The 18,966-nt window shown below is 44.2% G+C and overlaps 1 protein-coding gene across 1 annotated transcript; it reads left to right on the top strand.

The window, feature by feature from the left end:
- The first annotated feature begins 7,335 nt into the window (after nucleotides 1–7,335).
- On the top strand, nucleotides 7,336–9,077 carry LOC138749485 (uncharacterized). The gene is made up of 2 exons (XM_069910883.1): nucleotides 7,336–8,437; nucleotides 8,553–9,077. Exons 1-2 carry the CDS (start codon nucleotides 7,617–7,619, stop codon nucleotides 8,938–8,940), a joined length of 1,209 nt encoding a protein of 402 aa, XP_069766984.1. The 5' UTR covers nucleotides 7,336–7,616; the 3' UTR covers nucleotides 8,941–9,077.
- Nucleotides 9,078–18,966: the final 9,889 nt, after the last annotated feature.

The raw sequence follows: 18,966 nt of genomic DNA, 5'->3' as shown, positions 1-18,966 counted from the left end.
TTACGGCATGGACTAGTAGGGCTGAACTGGCCTGTTCTGTGCTGTAAGTGGTTATATGGTTATACAGTGTCTTTGCTTTTTGAAGTTTGATCTGTGGAGAATTTATTCAACAAAGTTTCTAGATGGACATGTACAAGGTTACATGTACATGTAACCTTCCTCTAACGCTGTGGCAGAACACCCGGCCCCTGCAGGGGCCTCAAAGAGCATAGCCAGAAGCAAATCATCCACTTCAGGCCTCTGCTTCTTCCACCAGCGCTGGGGAGCCAAGGCTTGGAAGTGTCATCAGCCCTGCTTGTTCCAGGGAAATGAGGCCGGCCGCTGTTAATGGCTGCGGCAGCTTGCCAAAAACACAGTCTTCTCTACCTGTGGGATTCAGTCAGCGCCCAATGCTTCCTCGTCGACACAGGGGCCCAGATTAGTGTCATCCCGGCCACAGCCATCAAGTCCCAGAACCGGCCTCGAGGACGGTGTAATACTGGATCTCCTGTTAGGGAACGAGATAGGTCAGGTGTCTGTGGTTAATGTTGGAGAACAAGTTGGGTCTAGGGATCACAACTCTATTAGTTTTAGGGTAGTTTTAGGGAAGAGCAAAGAAGGGCCTAAAGTTGAGGTTCTGGATTAGAGAAAAGCAAATTTTGAAGGAATGAGAATGGCTTTGGGGAGTATTGAGTGGGACATGATTTTTTCAGGAAAGGATGTAAATGAAAAATGGAGAATATTCAAAGAAGAAATTTTGAGAGTACAGAGTAGATATGTCCCTGTGAGGATAAAAGGAAAGGCTGGAAGTCATAGGGAGTCTTGGTTTTCAAGGAATATTAGAAATTTGATCAGGAGAAAGAGGGAGGTGTACAAGAGGTATAAACAGCAGGGTGATGAGAAATTGAAGGAGGACTACAAGGAGTGTAGAAAAAATCTTAAGAAAGAAATTAGAAAGGCCAAGAAGAGGCACAAAGAGGCTTTGGCAGGCAGAGTAAGAATAAATCCAAAGGGTTTCTATAGGTACATTAAAAGTAAAAGATTAGTGAGGGATAAAATTGGACCCCTTGTAAATAGGGAGGGTAGGCTGAGTGAGAAGTCAAAGGGAATGGGGGAAATTTTAAATGATTTCTTTTCCTCGGTATTCACTAGGGAAAAAAAAATATTATACCAGTTGAAGAAAAATAATGGGGAGGTCATGAATCATATAAGGATAACCGAGGAGGTAGTGATGGGAGTGTTAAAAAAGATAAAGGTGGACAAATCTCTGGGTCCGGACAAAGTATTCCCAAGGACACTCAGGGAGAGTAGTGAACAGATAGTGGGGCCATTAACAGAGATATTTAGGATGTCACTGGTCATGGGGGTAGTGCCAGAGGATTGGAGGGTGGCTCATGTTGTTCCGCTGTTTAAGAAAGGGTCCAAATGTAAGCCAGGAAATTATAGACCTGTGAGTCTGACGTCTGTGGTGGGTAAGTTGATGGAAAGTGTTCTGAGGGATGACATTTACAAATATTTGGAAGAACAGTTTTTCGAGGGGGTTACAAAAAACATTGATGAAGGGAAGGCTGTGGATGTTGTCTATTTAGACTTCAGTAAAGCTTTTGACAAAGTTCCCCACAGAAGGTTAGGAAAAAAGGTGGAGGCATTAGGTATAAATAAGGAGGTAGTGAAATGGATTCAGCAATGGTTGGATGGGAGGTGTCAGAGAGTAGTGGTAGAAAATTGTTTGTCCAATTGGAGGACGGTGACTAGTGGAGTTCCTCAGGGATCGGTACTGGGTCCACTATTATTTGTTATATATATTAATGATCTGGAAGAAGGGGTTGGTAAATTGGATAAGTAAGTTTGCAGATGAATCAAAGATTGGTGGTATTGTGGACAGTGAAGATGATTACGGTAGCTTAAAAAGAGATATAGGAAAGCTAGAGGAGTGGGCTGAGAAATGGCTGATGGAATTTAATACAGATAAATGTGAGGTGCTACATTTTGGAAAGGCAAATCTAAATAGGTCATATACATTGAATGGTAGACAATTGAGGAGTGCAGAGCAACAAAGGGATTTAGGAGTTATGGTAAATAGTACCCTCAAGGCTGATACTCAGGGAGATGGTGTGGTGAAGAAGGCATTTGGAATGTTGGCCTTCATAAATCGGAGTATTGAATTCAAGAGTAGGGAGGTTATGATGAAATTGTACAAAGCATTGGTGAGGCCAAATTTGGAGTACTGTGTACAGTTTTGGTCACCAAATTATAGGAAAGATAAACAAAATAGACAGAGTGCAGAGAAGGTTCACGAGAATGTTGACAGGATGTCACCGTTTGAGTTACAGAGAAAGGTTGAGCAGCCTGGGGCTTTTTTCTCTGGAGCGTAGAAGATTGAGGGTGGATTTGATGGAGGTGTTCAAGATTTTAAAAGGGACAGAGAGAGTCAATGTGGATAGGCTTTTTCAATTAAGAGTGGTGGATATTCAAACCAGAGGCCATGGTTTGAGATTGCAGGGGGAAAATGTTAAGGGGAACATGAGGGGAAATTTCTTCATGCAAAGGGGGGTTGGGATGTGGAATAAGCTTCCGGCAGAGGTGGTTGAAGCAGGAATGTTATTTACATTTAAGGAAAGACTGGATATTTACATGGAGGGGAGAGGATTGGAGGGGTATGGACCAGATGCTGGTCAATGGGACTAGGAGGGTGTGGATTTGTTTTGGCATGGACTAGTAGGGCCAAACTGACCTGTTCTGTGCTGTATATGGTTATATGGAGGACCTCCCCTCCGTGCAGCCAATTCGACGGAGAACCGAACGTATGGAGACAAGACCGTCCACTTCCAGATCAGCCAGTGGAAATTCTCGTGGAGGTTCACCATTTTGTCCTTTCCAAACACCATCCTGGGCGTCGACTTCCTTCTCGCCCACGGATTCCTGGTCGACATTCGAGGTAGGCGACTGGTAGATGCCCGTACCTTCCAATCTGTTCGCCTCAACGCCTCCTGCACAGACCAGCTGCAGATGGCCACAGTGAGCACGCCCAAAGAAGAGTTTCAGCGTATCCTGGACAAGTTCCTGTCCCTTCTCAAGCCGCAGTTCTCCGCCACATCACTACACCACGGGTGTTTCATTGCATCCCCACCCAAGTCCCGCTGGTCCACAGCAAGGCACGCTGGCTCCCGTTGTATAAGCTCCAGATAGTGAAGGAAGAGTTCTCGCATCTGCAGGAGCTTGGGATCATTCGACGCTCTGACGGTCCTTGGGCCTCATTACTCCACCTGGAGCCGAAAGCTTCTGGCGGCTTAACAACATGACAGTACCTGACTATTACCCAATCCCTCACATCCAGGACTTTACGGCCAACCTGCATGGCGCGAGGGTATTCTCCAAGGTCAACCTTGTGCGTGGGTATCACCAAATCCTGGTGCACCCTGAGGACATACCCAAAATGGCTATCATCACCCCCTTCAGCTTGTTCAAGTTCCTACGCATGCCGTTCGGGCTCAAGAATGCCGCCCAGACTTCCAAGCGCCTTATGGACACAATGGGCAGGGATTTGAATTTTGTATTAATTTACCTGGATGACATTCTTGTCGCCAGCAGAGACTGGGCACAACACAAGTCACACCCTCTTCTCCCGAATGGCCAACTTCGGCTTAACGATCAATCCAGTCAGTGCCAGTTCGGGAAAGAGTCCATGCAATTCCTGGGCCATACCATCACAGCCGAAGGAGCCACACCTACCACTACGAAGGTTGGTGCAATCAGGGATTTCCCTCACCCAGACAACCTCAAAGGGCTACAGGAGTTTGTGGTTATGGTCAATTTCTATAACTGCTTCATTCCAGGTGCTGCGCGCATCATGTAACTGCTCTTTGCCCTCATCGCGGACAAAGACAAAACACTCGCCTGGACTCCAGAGGCCAGCAGGGCATTTGAAGCCATGCTAGATGCCCTCGCAAAGGCAACCCTGGTCGTCCACCCACGCACTGACCTGCATATGCCAGTCTCCATCAATGCCTCTTCCACAGCCGTCGGCAACATTCAAGAGCAGCAGGTGAACGGAGAGTAGAAACCACTGGCATTCTTTAGTCGACTTCTTCGCCCGCCAGAGTGCAAGTATAGTGCTTTCGATCGTGAGTTGCTGGGCATGTACCTGGCAGTGCGACATTTCCGCTATTTCTTGGAGAGGAGGACTTTCACCATTTTTACTGACCACAAACCCCTCACTTAGGTGCTCGCTATGGCAAAAGATCCCTGGTCAGCCCGCCAACAGCCTCACCTCTCCTTTGTGTCGAAATTCACCACTGACATTTGGCACAAGGCGGTGAAAGACAATGTGGTCACCGATGCACTCTCATGACCGGCCATTAACGCACTGACATCTGGCATCGACTTCTACTAGCTTGCCCGGGACCAGAAGTCCGACAAGAAGACGTGGGCCTTCAGGACTGCCATCACGGGCCTACAGTTCCAGGACCTCTTGACTCCTCATGGTGAGGGCACCGTCCTGTGCGATGTCTCCATGGGCACCCCATGACCTGTGGTTCCCCAGCAGTGGTGCAGGCGAGTCTTCCACCATATCCATGACCATTCCCACCCTTCCATCAGGCCCATGGTCCATATGGTGGCAGAACGTTTCATCTGGCATGGGTTTTGGAAGCAGATTGTGGACTGGGCCAGAACCTGCACACATTGCAAGCTTTCCAAGGTACACGGGCACACCAGAACACACGTACAAGATTTCGAACACGTCTGGGAATGGTTCAGCCACATACATGTGGACATTGTCAGACCCTTATCCGTTGCCTGAGGTAACCATTACCTTTTCGCAGTGGTAGACCGTACCACTCGTTGGCCTGAGGCGATTCCGATGCCAGATGGCTCCACGGACTCCTGCTCCCGAGCACTTTTAAATGGTTGGGTTGCCTGGTTCGGTGTCCCGAACCACCTCACCAGTGATCGGGATGCCCAGTTCACCTCTGCGCTCTGGCCACAGCTCACCAACAGGCTGGGGATTGAGCTATATCACACCACGGCCTATCACCCACAGGCCAATGGGCTAGTCCAGCTATTGCACCGCCACCTTAAGTCGGCACTTATGGCCCGCCTCACCAGCCCTGGCTAGGTGGACGAGCTGCCTTGGGTGCTCCTGGGCATCCGCTCAACACCCAAAGAAGACCTACAGGTGTCATCAGCCGAGCTGGTCTATGGTGCACCGCTAGCCCTACCTGGTGAGTTCGTCAACGCACCTCACAATCCCCAGCAGTCACCACACGGTCTACTTCCCCACCTCCGGCCCTAGTTGGACTCCTTCACACCCCCACCGCCACCTAGACATGGCACATAGGCCTCTTTTGTCCCCAGCGAGCTGTACTCCGGAGAATACATTTTTATCATGCGGGGCCCACCCACAGCACCTCTACAAAGACCATACGAAGGGCCGTACAAAGTCATCCAGCGTTCAGGATCCACTTTCACTCTGGACATCGGTGGTAAGAGGGAACTGTTTATGGTGGACAGGTTAAAGCCAGCCCACCTTGACCCCACTGAACCAATAGTTGTGGCCCAACCCAAGAAGCGAGGCCGCCCCACAAAAAAGGACATTGGCGCCGGTTCTGGGGGGGGTCTGTGTGGGAGTACGCCATTAGGCAGGCAAATGTGCCCCGCTTGTCATGCACGTGGTGAGGCTGCTGGCCAAAATTGCACCGTCAGGGGTTTCCTCCCGACCTCAGCATTGGGCTCAGAAGCCCGCGCTTCGGGACCCACGTGATGCCCTGGTGACGTCGGGGCCCCCATTGCTCACTGAACTGAACCCAACCCGTCTGGTTGTGTGATCCTTCAGTTAACAGTGTAGCTGCTGCTACAATATTTCATCAGGAGCAGGTGAAGCTATCAGCGAAGACAATCAGTATTTAGGTTTATTTAGAATAAAAAAATGTCAAGCCACTTAAAGGTAAATTGTAGCAAAATTTCTCAGCAAGCACATGATGAAAATTTTCTTGACATCCTCAATAACTTCCTGGCATATTTAATAAATGTAGAGTTTAAAAATGTTATCCAAGACATGATGAATGGGGCAGTGAGTTAATTAAACCCAGCATGCCACTTACTGTAGAATTATTCTCAAGCCAACTAATTAGAGAAAATTTGTTAAAGGACAAAGCAAACATAAACCACAACCACCGCTCTTCACTGAAAGAGTAATTTCATCAGAAGAATGCATGAAATGGCCAATTATATGTATTAAAGCAGATATTGACCTCAGATCCACCTTCTTGTTCAATCCCTGTATCATACCAAACTGTTTTGAATATACTCATTGTCCAAGATCATATCATCCCAAGGAGAAAAATCCTTTGGCATTAAGTTGGGGTTGATTTGCAAGATAGCATGAAAAACAAAGTTTTCACTGTATCTCAGAACACAAGACAACAATAAATGATTCAATGTCTCCTAGTTCTAGATTCCCTCAAGTAGTAACATCCTCTCAACATATTTCAATAAAATTACCCCCTATTCTTTTGAATTTAAGATATCATAGATTGAGATTACCTACTCAGCTCTTTCTTTTTTAAATAACCCTCTATTCCTGGCAATCAGCTGAGAATCTTACCTGAATTCTACTGATGCTGTACAATACTTAATTGAAGGTGTGTGTCCAGCTCACTTTATCCCTGATTTGCTCTTCACAATTTTGCTAATAATTACAGCTTTCATCAAGGTATTTATAATAAATTTAATTGAGGGAATAATCTAATTTTAAGGTACCAATTTTAGTTACATTGTACTCTTGATTGCAATTTAAAGTTAATTGATTTAAGATGGAGAAAAAACATTTCAATATTCACGAACAAAATGCCTTCCTAAACTTGCACTCATTCATTTTATGGACCCAGTCATCATTAATAGTAAAAGCAGCTGATCATCCAACTATTAAACTCCAGTGGCAGACAGCTTATTATCACAGGCTGAAAGATAAAAGAAACTAGAATTGAGGTGAAAGATACTTGAAGGTCAACATGCTAAACTTAACTAATTTCTAAAATGAACCTTTCTCCTTAAGGGCCTACCTCATTGGCAGAGACGTCGCCGCGACTGCTGTGACTGATCAGTTGCGGCAACTCGGGCGACCAAAAAAAATGGCTTGTGCTCTCACCAAGGCGACACCAGGGTGACGTTCGAGAAGTCTCCAGACAAGGTGACAACCAATTTGCCCGGAATTCGTACGTCACCGCGACCTCTCCGGCAGTCACGGCGACGTCTCTGAGATGTCTTCTCAGTTGCGGCAACGTCTCCGCGACGTCTCCGGCAGTTTCTGTGACATCATCAATAGGTCGCCATGGGTCTCTGCAAGGTTGTGGAGACGTCGCCGTGCCTGCTCTCTGTCTATATATACTTAGATCTACAACCAGATCTATCATTCTCTTTTCAGGCGTCAGACAGTCAAGAACTCTCACCATGGACATCTGCAATGAGGCTGTTATGCTGTTGGAGCAGGATCTCTACCTGGAGGATGAGCAGAAGGAGGCCTTGGCCCTCGTGCTGATAGCTCTGGCCGTGAACAAGTCAAAGGCCAGGGCTAGGGATAGGGCCAGAAAGGGTGTCAGGAAGGCAAAGACAGTCTGAGTACATGAGTGGCTCCTACAATGGCAACACCATGGCTGGTACGAGAAGCTGATGAAACACCTAGCAAAGGGGATGTGAGGTCCTTCGAGAATTTCCTGAGGGTGGATCCAGAGATGTTCATGAAGCTGGTGGCTCACCTTACTCCCAGGATCCAGAAGCAAGACACTAACTTCAGGAAGGCCCTGCCCCCTGGTTTGAAGGTTGCCATCACTCTGAGGTTCCTTGCAACAGGAAATTCCTACAAGAGCCTGCCCTATGGCTTCTGTGTGGCTCCAAACACCATTGTCAGTATTGTCCCAGAGGTGTGCCGAGCCATCTATGATGAATATCATGAGGAGGCCATTAAATGTCCATCTACACCAGAGGAGTGGAAGGAAGTGGCCAAGGGTTTTTCTGAGAAGCGGAACTTCCATTACGTCTGTGGTGCACTGGGTGGGAAGCATGTCAGAATTTTTGAACCTCCAGGGTCTTGCAGTGTCTACCACAACTACAAAGGCTACTTTTCCATCATCATGCTGGCGTTGGTAGATGCTGACTATAAGTTCATGTACTTCAATGTGGGGACTCCTGGGGCTGACTCAGATGCTGGCATCTTCAGGGACTGCAGTTTGTTCAAGGCACTGGATGAAGGTCAAGCCAACCTGCCACCTCCTGAACCTTTTCCTGCTGGAGATCAAGATGTCCCCTACTTCTTGGTTGGTGACGATGCATCCACCCTGAGGACATGGATGCTGAAGCCCTACTCCGAGTGCCAGATGACCCATGCAGAGAGAATCTTCAACTACAGGCTGTCCAGGTCCAGGCTTATTGTCGAGAACATCTTTGGCATCTTGGCAAACAGGTGTGCAGTACTTTATTATTATTATTTTTTCCTGCCACACAGACAGTCATATTTGCCAGATTGTAAACACACCAAATACAATTACTTTTATTTTACTTCTATTTTTTCTTTCCAGATTCAGATACTTCCACACCATGATGATGATGGGCCCACAGACGGTTGAAAAGGTGGTCCTTGCTGCATGTTCACTCCACAACATGATGACAGACATCAGACTCTCAGGTGTCAGAGAGGACCCACACACCCAAGAAGTTGCCCCTGGAGAGTGGAGACAGCGTACCAACCAGTTGGAGGGGATGCAGAGAAGAGGAAGTAACATGCTGTCTGTGGCCAAGAACCAGAGAGAGGACCTGACCCAGCACTACTCTGGGGTTGGAGCTGTCCCCTGGCAAGACAAGATGGTGGGGCCTCTTCCAAGGCAGTACAAGGAGCAGCAGCAGCAGGAACAAGTACCAGATGATGAAGATCTTGTCCGGGATGTACCTCACTTGGACCAGGAGTGAAGGACTATTTTCCACGCTGCATAATGTACTCGACGGAATTGTGTCATTGCACAAACTGTATGAAATTCTACTGGGATTTTTTATATATTTGCTTTGATGTAAACTGTATTGTTTACATTTGTAAAATATTGCTTGTACTGTCCTCAATTGTAAATTTGATTGCAAATAATAAATTTATTCTTTAATATTGTTGTATTTTGTTGTTAAATTAAAAGTATGATGAAACAACATATTTCAAAATCAAACTTTATACTTTTATTATTGTGAAAAATAATAAAAACTACACAACTTTGTACCGCAAATATCAAATACATTTTTCATGTGACAATAAAGGCATAAGAAACTTGGTACAGCAGTACACAAGTGCAAAATTGGTAGTGATACTCTCTCCAATGCATTGAACATGGTGCAAACTTCCATGCAAGGAAATACAGACTTCTCTCTACATCTCTCGATTTATTCAGCCTCTGTGTCATTGGAATGTCTTTTTTGTGGGAACGATGCTGGAGATGAAGTTCTAAGGGAGGGGGGGGGGGTGAGGGTGGACCTGGAGGTGGTCTCAGAAACTTGGAATGAACCCTCACAGTCAATACTGGTGTTTAAAGCCCCACTCAACAGTGCACTCAGGTTGCTTGTCCCACAAGGGGGGACATCACCGTCCCCGAGCCTATCCCCACACTGCTGCCATCAGACGATGCAATGTTCTGTTGATTCCTCCTGGTGGAACATAGGCTGGAGGAAAAGGAACACAATTTTAGAAGGTAAAGAGGATGGCAGGAGAAAGAAAAAAAAGAAAATTGTGGATCTAAAAAAATAACAGTATTACAAGAAGAATGTCAAACATATTCATCACTATCACTCAATGAAGTTTAAATATTCACTCACATGTATGGTAGTGACTTTAGGATCACTGAAAAAATATGCTCCCCTTCCTACCTGTTGGTTTACTTGTGTCCCATACTGCATCTGGTGCATCCCCTGGCTTGTTGCCTGCATTTGGTTGGACATTCCTTCTGGCTGCATTTGGTTGGACATTCTCCCAGACTGCATTTGGTTGGACATTCTCCCAGACTGCATTTGGTTGGACATTCTCCCAGACTGCATTTGGTTGGACATTCTCCCAGACTGCATTTGGTTGGACATTCCTTCTGGCTGCATTTGGTTGGACCTTCCCATGGACTGGTTCATCCTGCTCTGCATAATCTGGTTCCCTTGAACACCACCATGGGCCTGCAAAAGAAATACACATCATATAGAATTATGACGTTTTCAAAAAAACAATGTGAACTTGTGAACTATTTCAACAAAAGACACAAATTTCAAAATACTTCATATATTTTTTTACATATCTGAAAATTCCTGACCAAGAACATGACCTCTATACTACAGTTGTTAAATTAATGCTCTGGGACCTGAGGATTTCTGTTTCAAGGAATCTCACAAATTCCTTGACAAGCTTCTGGTGGTTTGACAGAGGCAGGTTGATGTTCCCCAGAAGATTCTGTACCTGGTCCAAAAGCTGCAACACACAGGCCAAGTGTAAGGAAATGGAGAAAGAAGATTTAAAAAAGGTGGACAATAACAAGTACAGTTCAAAATGCTAGATTAAACTGGTGGAACAGAGTACAAAAAAAAGGATGGGGGGAGGGGGGGCAGATGCATCAGATCGCAACAAGATGACAATGCAAATCATATAAAAAGATGGCATTTCCAAAAAAGCAATGTGAACGTCAATTCACACAAGATGACGATACACTTAGCATGTGTGTTACCTCTGCCTCGGAGACATCACCGCTTTCCTATCGCGTCTTTTTCTGCCTCCCTCCTTTGGTGCAAGTGGTAGTAGCAAAGAAGATTCTACACCTGACCCAACGCTAATGGCGTCATCCTCCTCTTCTCTGGAGTGGTGGCCTCTGTCAAACTGTAGAAGAAAATAGGAAAATGTAATGATAAATAATGATCTACTGCATCACATAACACAAGACTGTATGTGGTATAAGAAAAAAAGTACAATTTATGTCTATACTTACTGAATGAGTCTTATGCGCAAGATGCCTATCTCCCTCAATGTGCTTCCGCAGAAATTTGTACCTCTCTATGATGAAGGCTCCCTTGGCAGAGACGGTATGTTCAGGCTGCCCTGAATTCTTAGTTGTGTCTCGGTTGAATCTTGTCCACCTATTCTGCATGTGAAAAAATAACAGTATTGCAACAATTATATTTGATATATTCATTACTACTACTTTCACTACATTTTTAACATATTTTTGCATGTATTATTTTAATGGAATTAAATATAAATTCAATGCAATTTATATATACACTCACATGTAGGTAGGGGCTTCTTGATCTCCTCGAAGATGTTCTGCATATCAACAAGGAAGGTTTCAACCGTTGCTTTCTTGTGTTGGTTATCTTTGTATCTTGTATGCGATTTATCGTAAAATTCCGGATGGTCCTCCCAGAAGTCAGCCATTGCCTCTTGATGCCCCTCTTTCCAATCATATTGTTTTCTCGTCGGATTGCCACTGGAACCATCTTCCTCATCTTCTCTAGCATCAATTACTGCCTCAGCATCCACAAACTGCGCAGAAGCTGCTACAACTGCTTCATCCTCCTTCTTCTTCTTGCCCTTCTGGACCCCACTGCCCTTGGGTGGCATGGTGGAAGGACAGTACTACTCTGGAGTTGGAGCTGTCCCCTGGCAAGACAAGATGGTGGGGCCTCTTCCAAGGCAGTACAAGGAGCAGCAGCAGGAACAAGTACCAGATGATGAAGACCTTGACCAGGATATACCTGTGTCTCGATGATGCCGGCACGCGCTCAGTCATGTGGTCTCTAAGTCAAGCAGTGTTGCAGAGACGTCGCCGCATCATTGCCGCAACGTCGCCTTGGTCTCCAGCAGGTCTCGGAGATATCGTGGAGACATCTCCCCAGTCACAGACAAAATTAGTCTCCGCGACTAATGGAGACCTGCTGGAGACTGGAAAAAGTCTCCAAAAAAATGAACGTGTTTGAATTTTCTGCGACCCCCTGGAGACCTGGCTAGTCTCCAGGAGATGTCGCAGAGACTCGAGTCGCCACCAGGTCGCCACCTCGTCTCTAGGCCAATGAGATAGGCCCTTTACTTACAATTTTTACACTTGACCTTGGATTTTTGTTGAAATATATGCAGGTGAAAAGCACAAATTAATCATTATTTCTTGCAGCTGTATACCATTAAGATTGATGAACAAGGTAATTACAATCACTTTCACTCAGACTGGCCAGCAGTGATTCTCAATGTTTTTCTTTCCACTCACATCCCACTTTCAGTATTCCCTATACCATAGGTGCTCTGTAATTAGTAAGGGATTGCTTAAGGTGGTATGTGGATGGAAAGAAAAAGTTTGAAAACCCCTATTTTAATCATACCTAATTGGATCGTTATATGCACGGTTTCATAACTCCAAAGGAAATGGGCCAATAACAAATGTTCTCAAGCAAAATATTTCAGTAACAATTGGGTCTCGAGCAGTGATTCTCAACCTTCCCTTTCCACTCCTATATCACCTTAAGCAATCCCTTACTAATCACAGAGCACTGATGGTGTAGGAATTACTTAAAAGTGGTATGTGAGTGGAAAAATTAAAATCTACCATTGCTGACTGTTAGTTTGCAACCTTATCACTTTTATACTTACTACTAAAAGTATGTGGTGTATGAAAGTTACGGTACAAATCCTGCTCAGTAAAAGCTCTGCTCTTACTGAGCTCTAAAGCATACACAGCAGTAATTTTCTTTCCTATTTATGGTTTTCTTTTCATTAATTCTTGGGTCATAAACATATTGGTAAGACCAATGTTCATTTCCTATCTTCAATTGCCTTGGAAAAAAGTAGTGCTGAAGTGTCCTTTTAAATTGTTCTGTCCTCTGTGGTGAAGATACCACAATGGCTAAAGGTTTGGATTCAATGTTGGTAAGCATAAACTTTTTTCAAAATTTCGTAGATTCATGGTATAGACAGTACATTATAAGCTGTAATATTCTCATCCACCTCTTCAGAGGATTAAAGTAATAGTTTCAGGAAATATTATATTGTTTTCCAATTATCGATTACATTGATGGTGAAGTAAGTGAATAATTAAAGTTGTGGATAGGGTCCCAGTCAATTGGCTTGCTTTGACCTGGATGGCATTGTGGGAATGCCCAAATAAATGTGGCAAGAGTGCAGAAATTTGTTTTGATCCAGTGGTTGTAGGATCATTATTGAGGAGGATAAGTACCTTCATGCCATGCTTCTCATCTTGATTACAAGCTTCAAAAGCCCCCAAGGGAGTTGCAATCTTAGTGTACAATGTGACTGGCTATGAAAGCCCTGGAATAATTAATTTTGGAAAAAAGAATCAGTAGAACCAGGGACTAAGCTTTTTTAATTTAGCAGATGGACTGCAGAAGCTGAAAGGCAGAAGGGTTTAAGAGATGATTTAATGGATATATTCAAGCTGATGTACAATTCCCATTGGCTGAAAGGCCAAACTCTTGAGAATAAAAATTTAAAATATTCAGCAAAATCTTCAACAGTAATTTGAGTTAAAACTATTTCTTCTTTCTTTCTTTGGCTTGGCTTTGTGGACGAAGATTTATGGAGGGGTAATGTTCACGTGAGCTGCAGGCTCGTTTGTGGCTGACAAGTCTGATGCGGGACAGGCAGACACGGTTGCAGCGGTTGCAAGGGAAAATTGGTTGGTTGGGGTTGGGTGTTGGGTTTTTCCTCCTTTGTCTTTTGTCAGTGAGGTGGGCTCTGCGGCCTTCTTCAAAGAAGGTTGCTGCCCGCCAAACTGTGAGGTGCCAAGATACACGGTTTGAGGCGATATCAGCCCACTGGCAGTGGTCAATGTGGCAGGCACCAAGAGATTTCTTTAGGTGATGCCATCATCATCACCCTGTACAAAAACAAAGGCGAGAAATCAGACTGCTCAAACTACGGGGGAATCATGCTGCTCTCCATTGTAGGCAAAATCTTCGCTAGGATTCTCCTAAATAGAATAATACCTAGTGTCGCCGAAAATGTTCTCCCAGAATCACAGTGTGGCTTTCGCGCAAACAGAGGAACTACTGACATGGTCTTTGCCCTCCGACAGCTCCAAGAAAAGTGCAGAGAACAAAACAAAGGACTCTACATCACCTTTGTTAACCTCACCAAAGCCTTCGACACCGTGAGTAGGAAATGGCTTTGGCAAATACTAGAGCGCCTCGGATGCCCCCCAAAGTTCCTCAACATGGTTATCCAACTGCACGAAAACCAACAAGGTTGGGTCAGATACAGCAATGAGCTCTCTGAACCCTTCTCCATTAACAATGGCGTTAATCAAGGCTGGGTTCTCGCACCAACCCTCTTTTCAATCTTCTTCAGCATGATGCTGAAACAAGCCATGAAAGACCTCAACGATGAAGACGCTGTTTACATCAGGTACCGCATGGATGGCAGTCTCTTCAATCTGAGGCGCCTGCAAGCTCACACCAAGACACAAGAGAAACTTGTCCGTGAACTACTCTTTGCAGACGATGCCGCTTTAGTTGCCCATTCAGAGCCAGTTCTTCAGCGCTTGATGTCCTGCTTTGCGGAAACTGCCAAAATGTTTGGCCTGGAAGTCAGCCTGAAGAAAACTGAGGTCCTCCAGCAGCCAGCTCCCCACCATGACTACCAGCTCCCCCACATCTCCATCGGGCACACAAAACTCAAAACGGTCAACCAGTTTACCTATCTCGGCTGCACAATTTCATCAGATGCAAGGATCGACAATGAGATAGACAACAGACTCGCCAAGGCAAATAGCGCCTTTGGAAGACGACACAAAAGAGTCTGGAAAAACAACCAACTGAAAAACCTCACAAAGATTAGCATATACAGAGCCGTTGTCATACCCACACTCCTGTTCGGCTCCGAATCATGGGACCTCTACCGGCATCACCTACGGCTCCTAGAATGCTTCCACCAGCGTTGTCTCCATTCCATCCTCAACATTCATTGGAGCGACTTCATCACCAACATCGAAGTACTCGAGATGGCAGAGGCCGACAGCATCGAATCCACGCTGCTGAAGATCCAACAGCGCTGGGTAGGTCACGTCTCCAGAATGGAGGACCATCGCCTTCCCAAGATCGTGTTATATGGCGAGCTCTCCACTGGCCACCGAGGCAGAGGTGCACCAAAGAAGAGGTACAAGGACTGCCTAAAGAAATCTCTTGGTGCCTGCCACATTGACCACTGCCAGTGGGCACATCATAGCAGTTTACACACAAACCTACATCAAAACAGAATCTGTTCATCTTCAGACATGACAACATTATAGCTGCCAATACTTTGCTGCTCATCAATCATGAAGGGAATCAGTACTTAAAAGGTCTCCTTACCATGACAGCGAATGCAAACAACACACATTGAGACATGACCTTGAGCTGCAGGGATGATGGAAATTGAATTCAGCAAGAAGTTAGGGTTTTGCTGAATGCAATAAAAGGCCAGGAGGGGTGTATCATATGCCCAGAAGCTCATGCACCCACCTTTAGAAGTATGGGGGAAGCTGGGATATTGTTTACTGAATCCTCAAAGTATGAAACAATGTCATGACCCTGTCAGATACTTCAAAATGAGCTCTACTCCAACTTAGTCTTTCATTTTCCTAATTTCCTCTAAATAAGTAAAGGAGACTATTCTGAAATCGAGTCTCCGAAAATCCAATCAATCCACTTCCCTTGACTTACATTCCTGGAACCAATTCTTGCATTCATCTTGACTCCTCCCAGTATTCTTATTTACCCACCTACAAGAGGGTCAATTTACAGTGTCATCTAACTGACCAGCCACCATGTCTTTATCTTCCTATCAACAACATTACATATTTGCTAACTCATTAGTTATACTATTTACATTCATATTCAAGTTAATGTACAACAGTATAACAACTCTCTCTTGTCACCCTCTGCTACCGTTTTGCCAAGCCATTTATCTTTGGATCCAGTTTATCAGTATGCTCTTCAAGCCTGAATCAGTCTCCCATGTGGTCCTTCAAAAATGTATAGGAAGTTTAGGTTAAATGGTATATTTGGGGGCATGGGCGTGGCCAGAAGGACCTGTTATTTTTCTGTACATCTAAATTTAAATGTAAAGACCTTGCTGAAATCCATTCAGACTTCAACGTCTGCGCATTATTTTGCATAAAAACTCAGTCAAATTGGTCAAACATGATCTCCCACTTACAAAACTTGAGCTTACCAACTTGAACTAATTCCAGTTAATTTATAATCTGATTGTAACAGTACATTTCAATCAGGGCTGGATAACCTAGAGCGAGGCCTGTAGCATATGTTATAAAGGAGCCCAAAATTTTTTTTAAAATACACAAAATATTAAAACACATAAGCCTATGCCTGTGATACTTAACCATGTAAAAAAAGATTTTTAAAAAATTGTTTTGCAAAACTATAGACTACCTGATGTTATAACAAGGCCACTCATGTTCAATTCACATACTCACCTGACATTTGCTGCCCTCCTGTCAACTGGCAATAGCAACTCTAATATCTGAGATTCAAAATCTCTCAGCATCTCAGCAATCTTTTACTGTGTCCCCCACCTTAGTTGGGGACACAGCTCATTTGAGGATTTCTCCAATTTTAAGCCTATTAAATCATCTAATTCCTCTTCCATTTCATCATTAACATGTTCTAGAATGTCACCTGAAGTTTCGAGCTACAATATCCTTCTCTTTGCTGAAAAAGATGGCGTATTCGGTTCAGCCTATATTTGTTCCTTTGGCTCCATGCATAGGCTTTACTCTTTTCCCTTAAATGTACTTGCAATTCTTTGTAATTTTCTTTAATCCATTTACTTATGGACCTGGCTAGTTTTCACTTCTGTAAAACTACCATTTGCTTTTTTTTCTTTATCTAGCCCAATGGTTCTCAATCTTTTTCTTTCCACTCACATCTCACTTTAAGTATTCCCTATGCCATAGGTGCTCTGTGGTTAGTAAGGAATGCTAAAGGTGGTATGGGGATGTAAAGAAATAAGTTTGAAAACCACTGTTTTAATTGTACTTAATTGACTCATCATGTGCACGGTTTCATAACTCCAAAGGAAATGGGCCAATGACAAAACAATTGGGTCTAGAACAGGGATTCTCAACCTTCCCTTCCCACTCACATACCACTTTAAGTCATCTCTTACTAATCATAGAGCAGCAATAGCTTAGAGATGACTTAAAGTGAAATGTGAGTGGAAAGAAAAAGGTTGAGAACCATTGATATGGCCTTTGAAATCTTTGATATCCAGTGCTACATGGCTTACTGACCCTACCTTTCCCCCTAAAACATTGTCATTGTTTCTTTTCCCACAGATGCAGCATGACCTGCTGAGTGTTTCCAGGATTTTCTATTTTTGTTCCAATTTTTGACAGGCCAGAGGACAACAATAATGTTTGAGATTAAAGTTTTCATACAACAGGTACAAAACAAAGGCACGAGAGTGGGTTAATACATAGACCCATTCAGAACGTAATTGAATGGTGGAAGGGCTGAAATTAGCCTGCGTGTTTCCCATTGACTGACACCCTGAGAATCTGTACGTTCCCTCTGTCCATACTGAAACTGGCCTTTCTTTTAAAAAAGGGAACTGTGCAGGATGCATCAATAACCCCTTTCACACTTGCATTCCAGTAAATTGGCTGTTCAGTGTCCTGGGATAAGAATAGGGGGTTTGGCCTCTCACACTAGACCACTCCTAACTGGAACACTGAATGCTTTTACACTTGCAAGGGTCTATCCCCGGCGTTTGGTCTGTTCTACCTTTAATTGGAAGTGCCTGCATGATGTGTATGCAAAAGAGAGGTGTTTGCTCATTTCACACTTGCCTGATCTCAACGCTGGCGTCTACAGACGCCGGGGATTGCACTAGGGGTCAAGGCTGTCAATCCCTGGTGTGAGATGATGTCGTCTGACACCGGCATTGAGCAGATTTTGCTTTCACACTAGACACTTTAAAGGCCAATTGGGATGTAATTCCTGGGATCACTGGCAAGTGTGAAAGGAGCTAGTGTTTGAGAAAAATCAAATTATGAGATCTTACTAGTCTCAAAGTCTGAGGTCAAGCAGATCTTAAGAAGGTAAGAATGCCTGTGTAGTGGTGCAAAACATAAATATTGCTTTCTCTTGGGCTTTCTTTTAAATCATTACCCAGCCCTGCCTTTTTAATTTTTTTTAAATTTTTCACACGATGAACTATATTAATCAAAATACACGCAAACATTTCCCTCTTGAATATGCATAGTGTAATTTTCTCCCCTTTTCCCCCCTCCCTTCCCTCCCTTCTTCCCACCCCCTCCAAACCCACTAAATGTTCAACATATACAATACAATGAATTTATTAAACAAGGTCATCACACAATGAAAATGAACAAGAAAATTGTCATCTACTTTTACACACTGGGTCAGTTCATTTCATCTTCTCATTCTATCATTTTAGGGGGTGGAGGTCCACAGTAGGCCCTCTCTCTCTGTTGTGTTCCATGTATAGTTCCCAAATTTGTTCAAATAATGTGACTTTATTTTTTAAATTGTATGTTATTTTTTCCAATGGAATACATTTATTCATTTCCATGTACCATTGCTGTACTCTCAGGCTCTCTTCTGATTTCCAAGTTGACATTATACATTTTTTTGCTACCACTAAGGCTATCCTAATAAATGTTTTTTGCGCTTCATCCAGTTTAAGGCCTAATTCTTGAAGCCCCATCATAGTACTTCCTATACTACATGGGAGCTGTGCCAGAGAGTCAGCAGATGAGTTGACTCAATGCAAGATTATTACTAAATTGGAATTCCTGCTGAGCTGTGAAACTACAGTAAAGATTGAAACAACAAAGGGCAAAAGGGAGTCAGTAGGTCAGGCAGAATCTATGGAAAGTATATGTTTCGGGTTGGAATGTTTTTCGTGACTCCTTTTCCTGAGTGAAACAATTTGAAAGGATCAAGGCATCGTTGGTA

This window comes from Narcine bancroftii, chromosome 14 (assembly GCF_036971445.1).
Source record: "Narcine bancroftii isolate sNarBan1 chromosome 14, sNarBan1.hap1, whole genome shotgun sequence".
Lineage (NCBI taxonomy): Eukaryota > Metazoa > Chordata > Chondrichthyes > Torpediniformes > Narcinidae > Narcine > Narcine bancroftii.
Note: the sequence above shows the minus strand (reverse complement) of the source record. Positions and strands in the feature narration are given on the sequence as shown.

What these genes read in the sequence shown, in the direction of transcription:
- LOC138749485 (XM_069910883.1), top strand. Translation starts at nt 7,617, where the DNA reads ATGGCAACACCATGGCTGGTACGAGAAGCTGATGAAACACCTAGCAAA. An exon ending in TTTGGCATCTTGGCAAACAG is followed by an intron (nt 8,438 to 8,552) that starts GTGTGCAGTACT and finishes TTTTCTTTCCAG; the next exon opens with ATTCAGATACTTCCACACCA.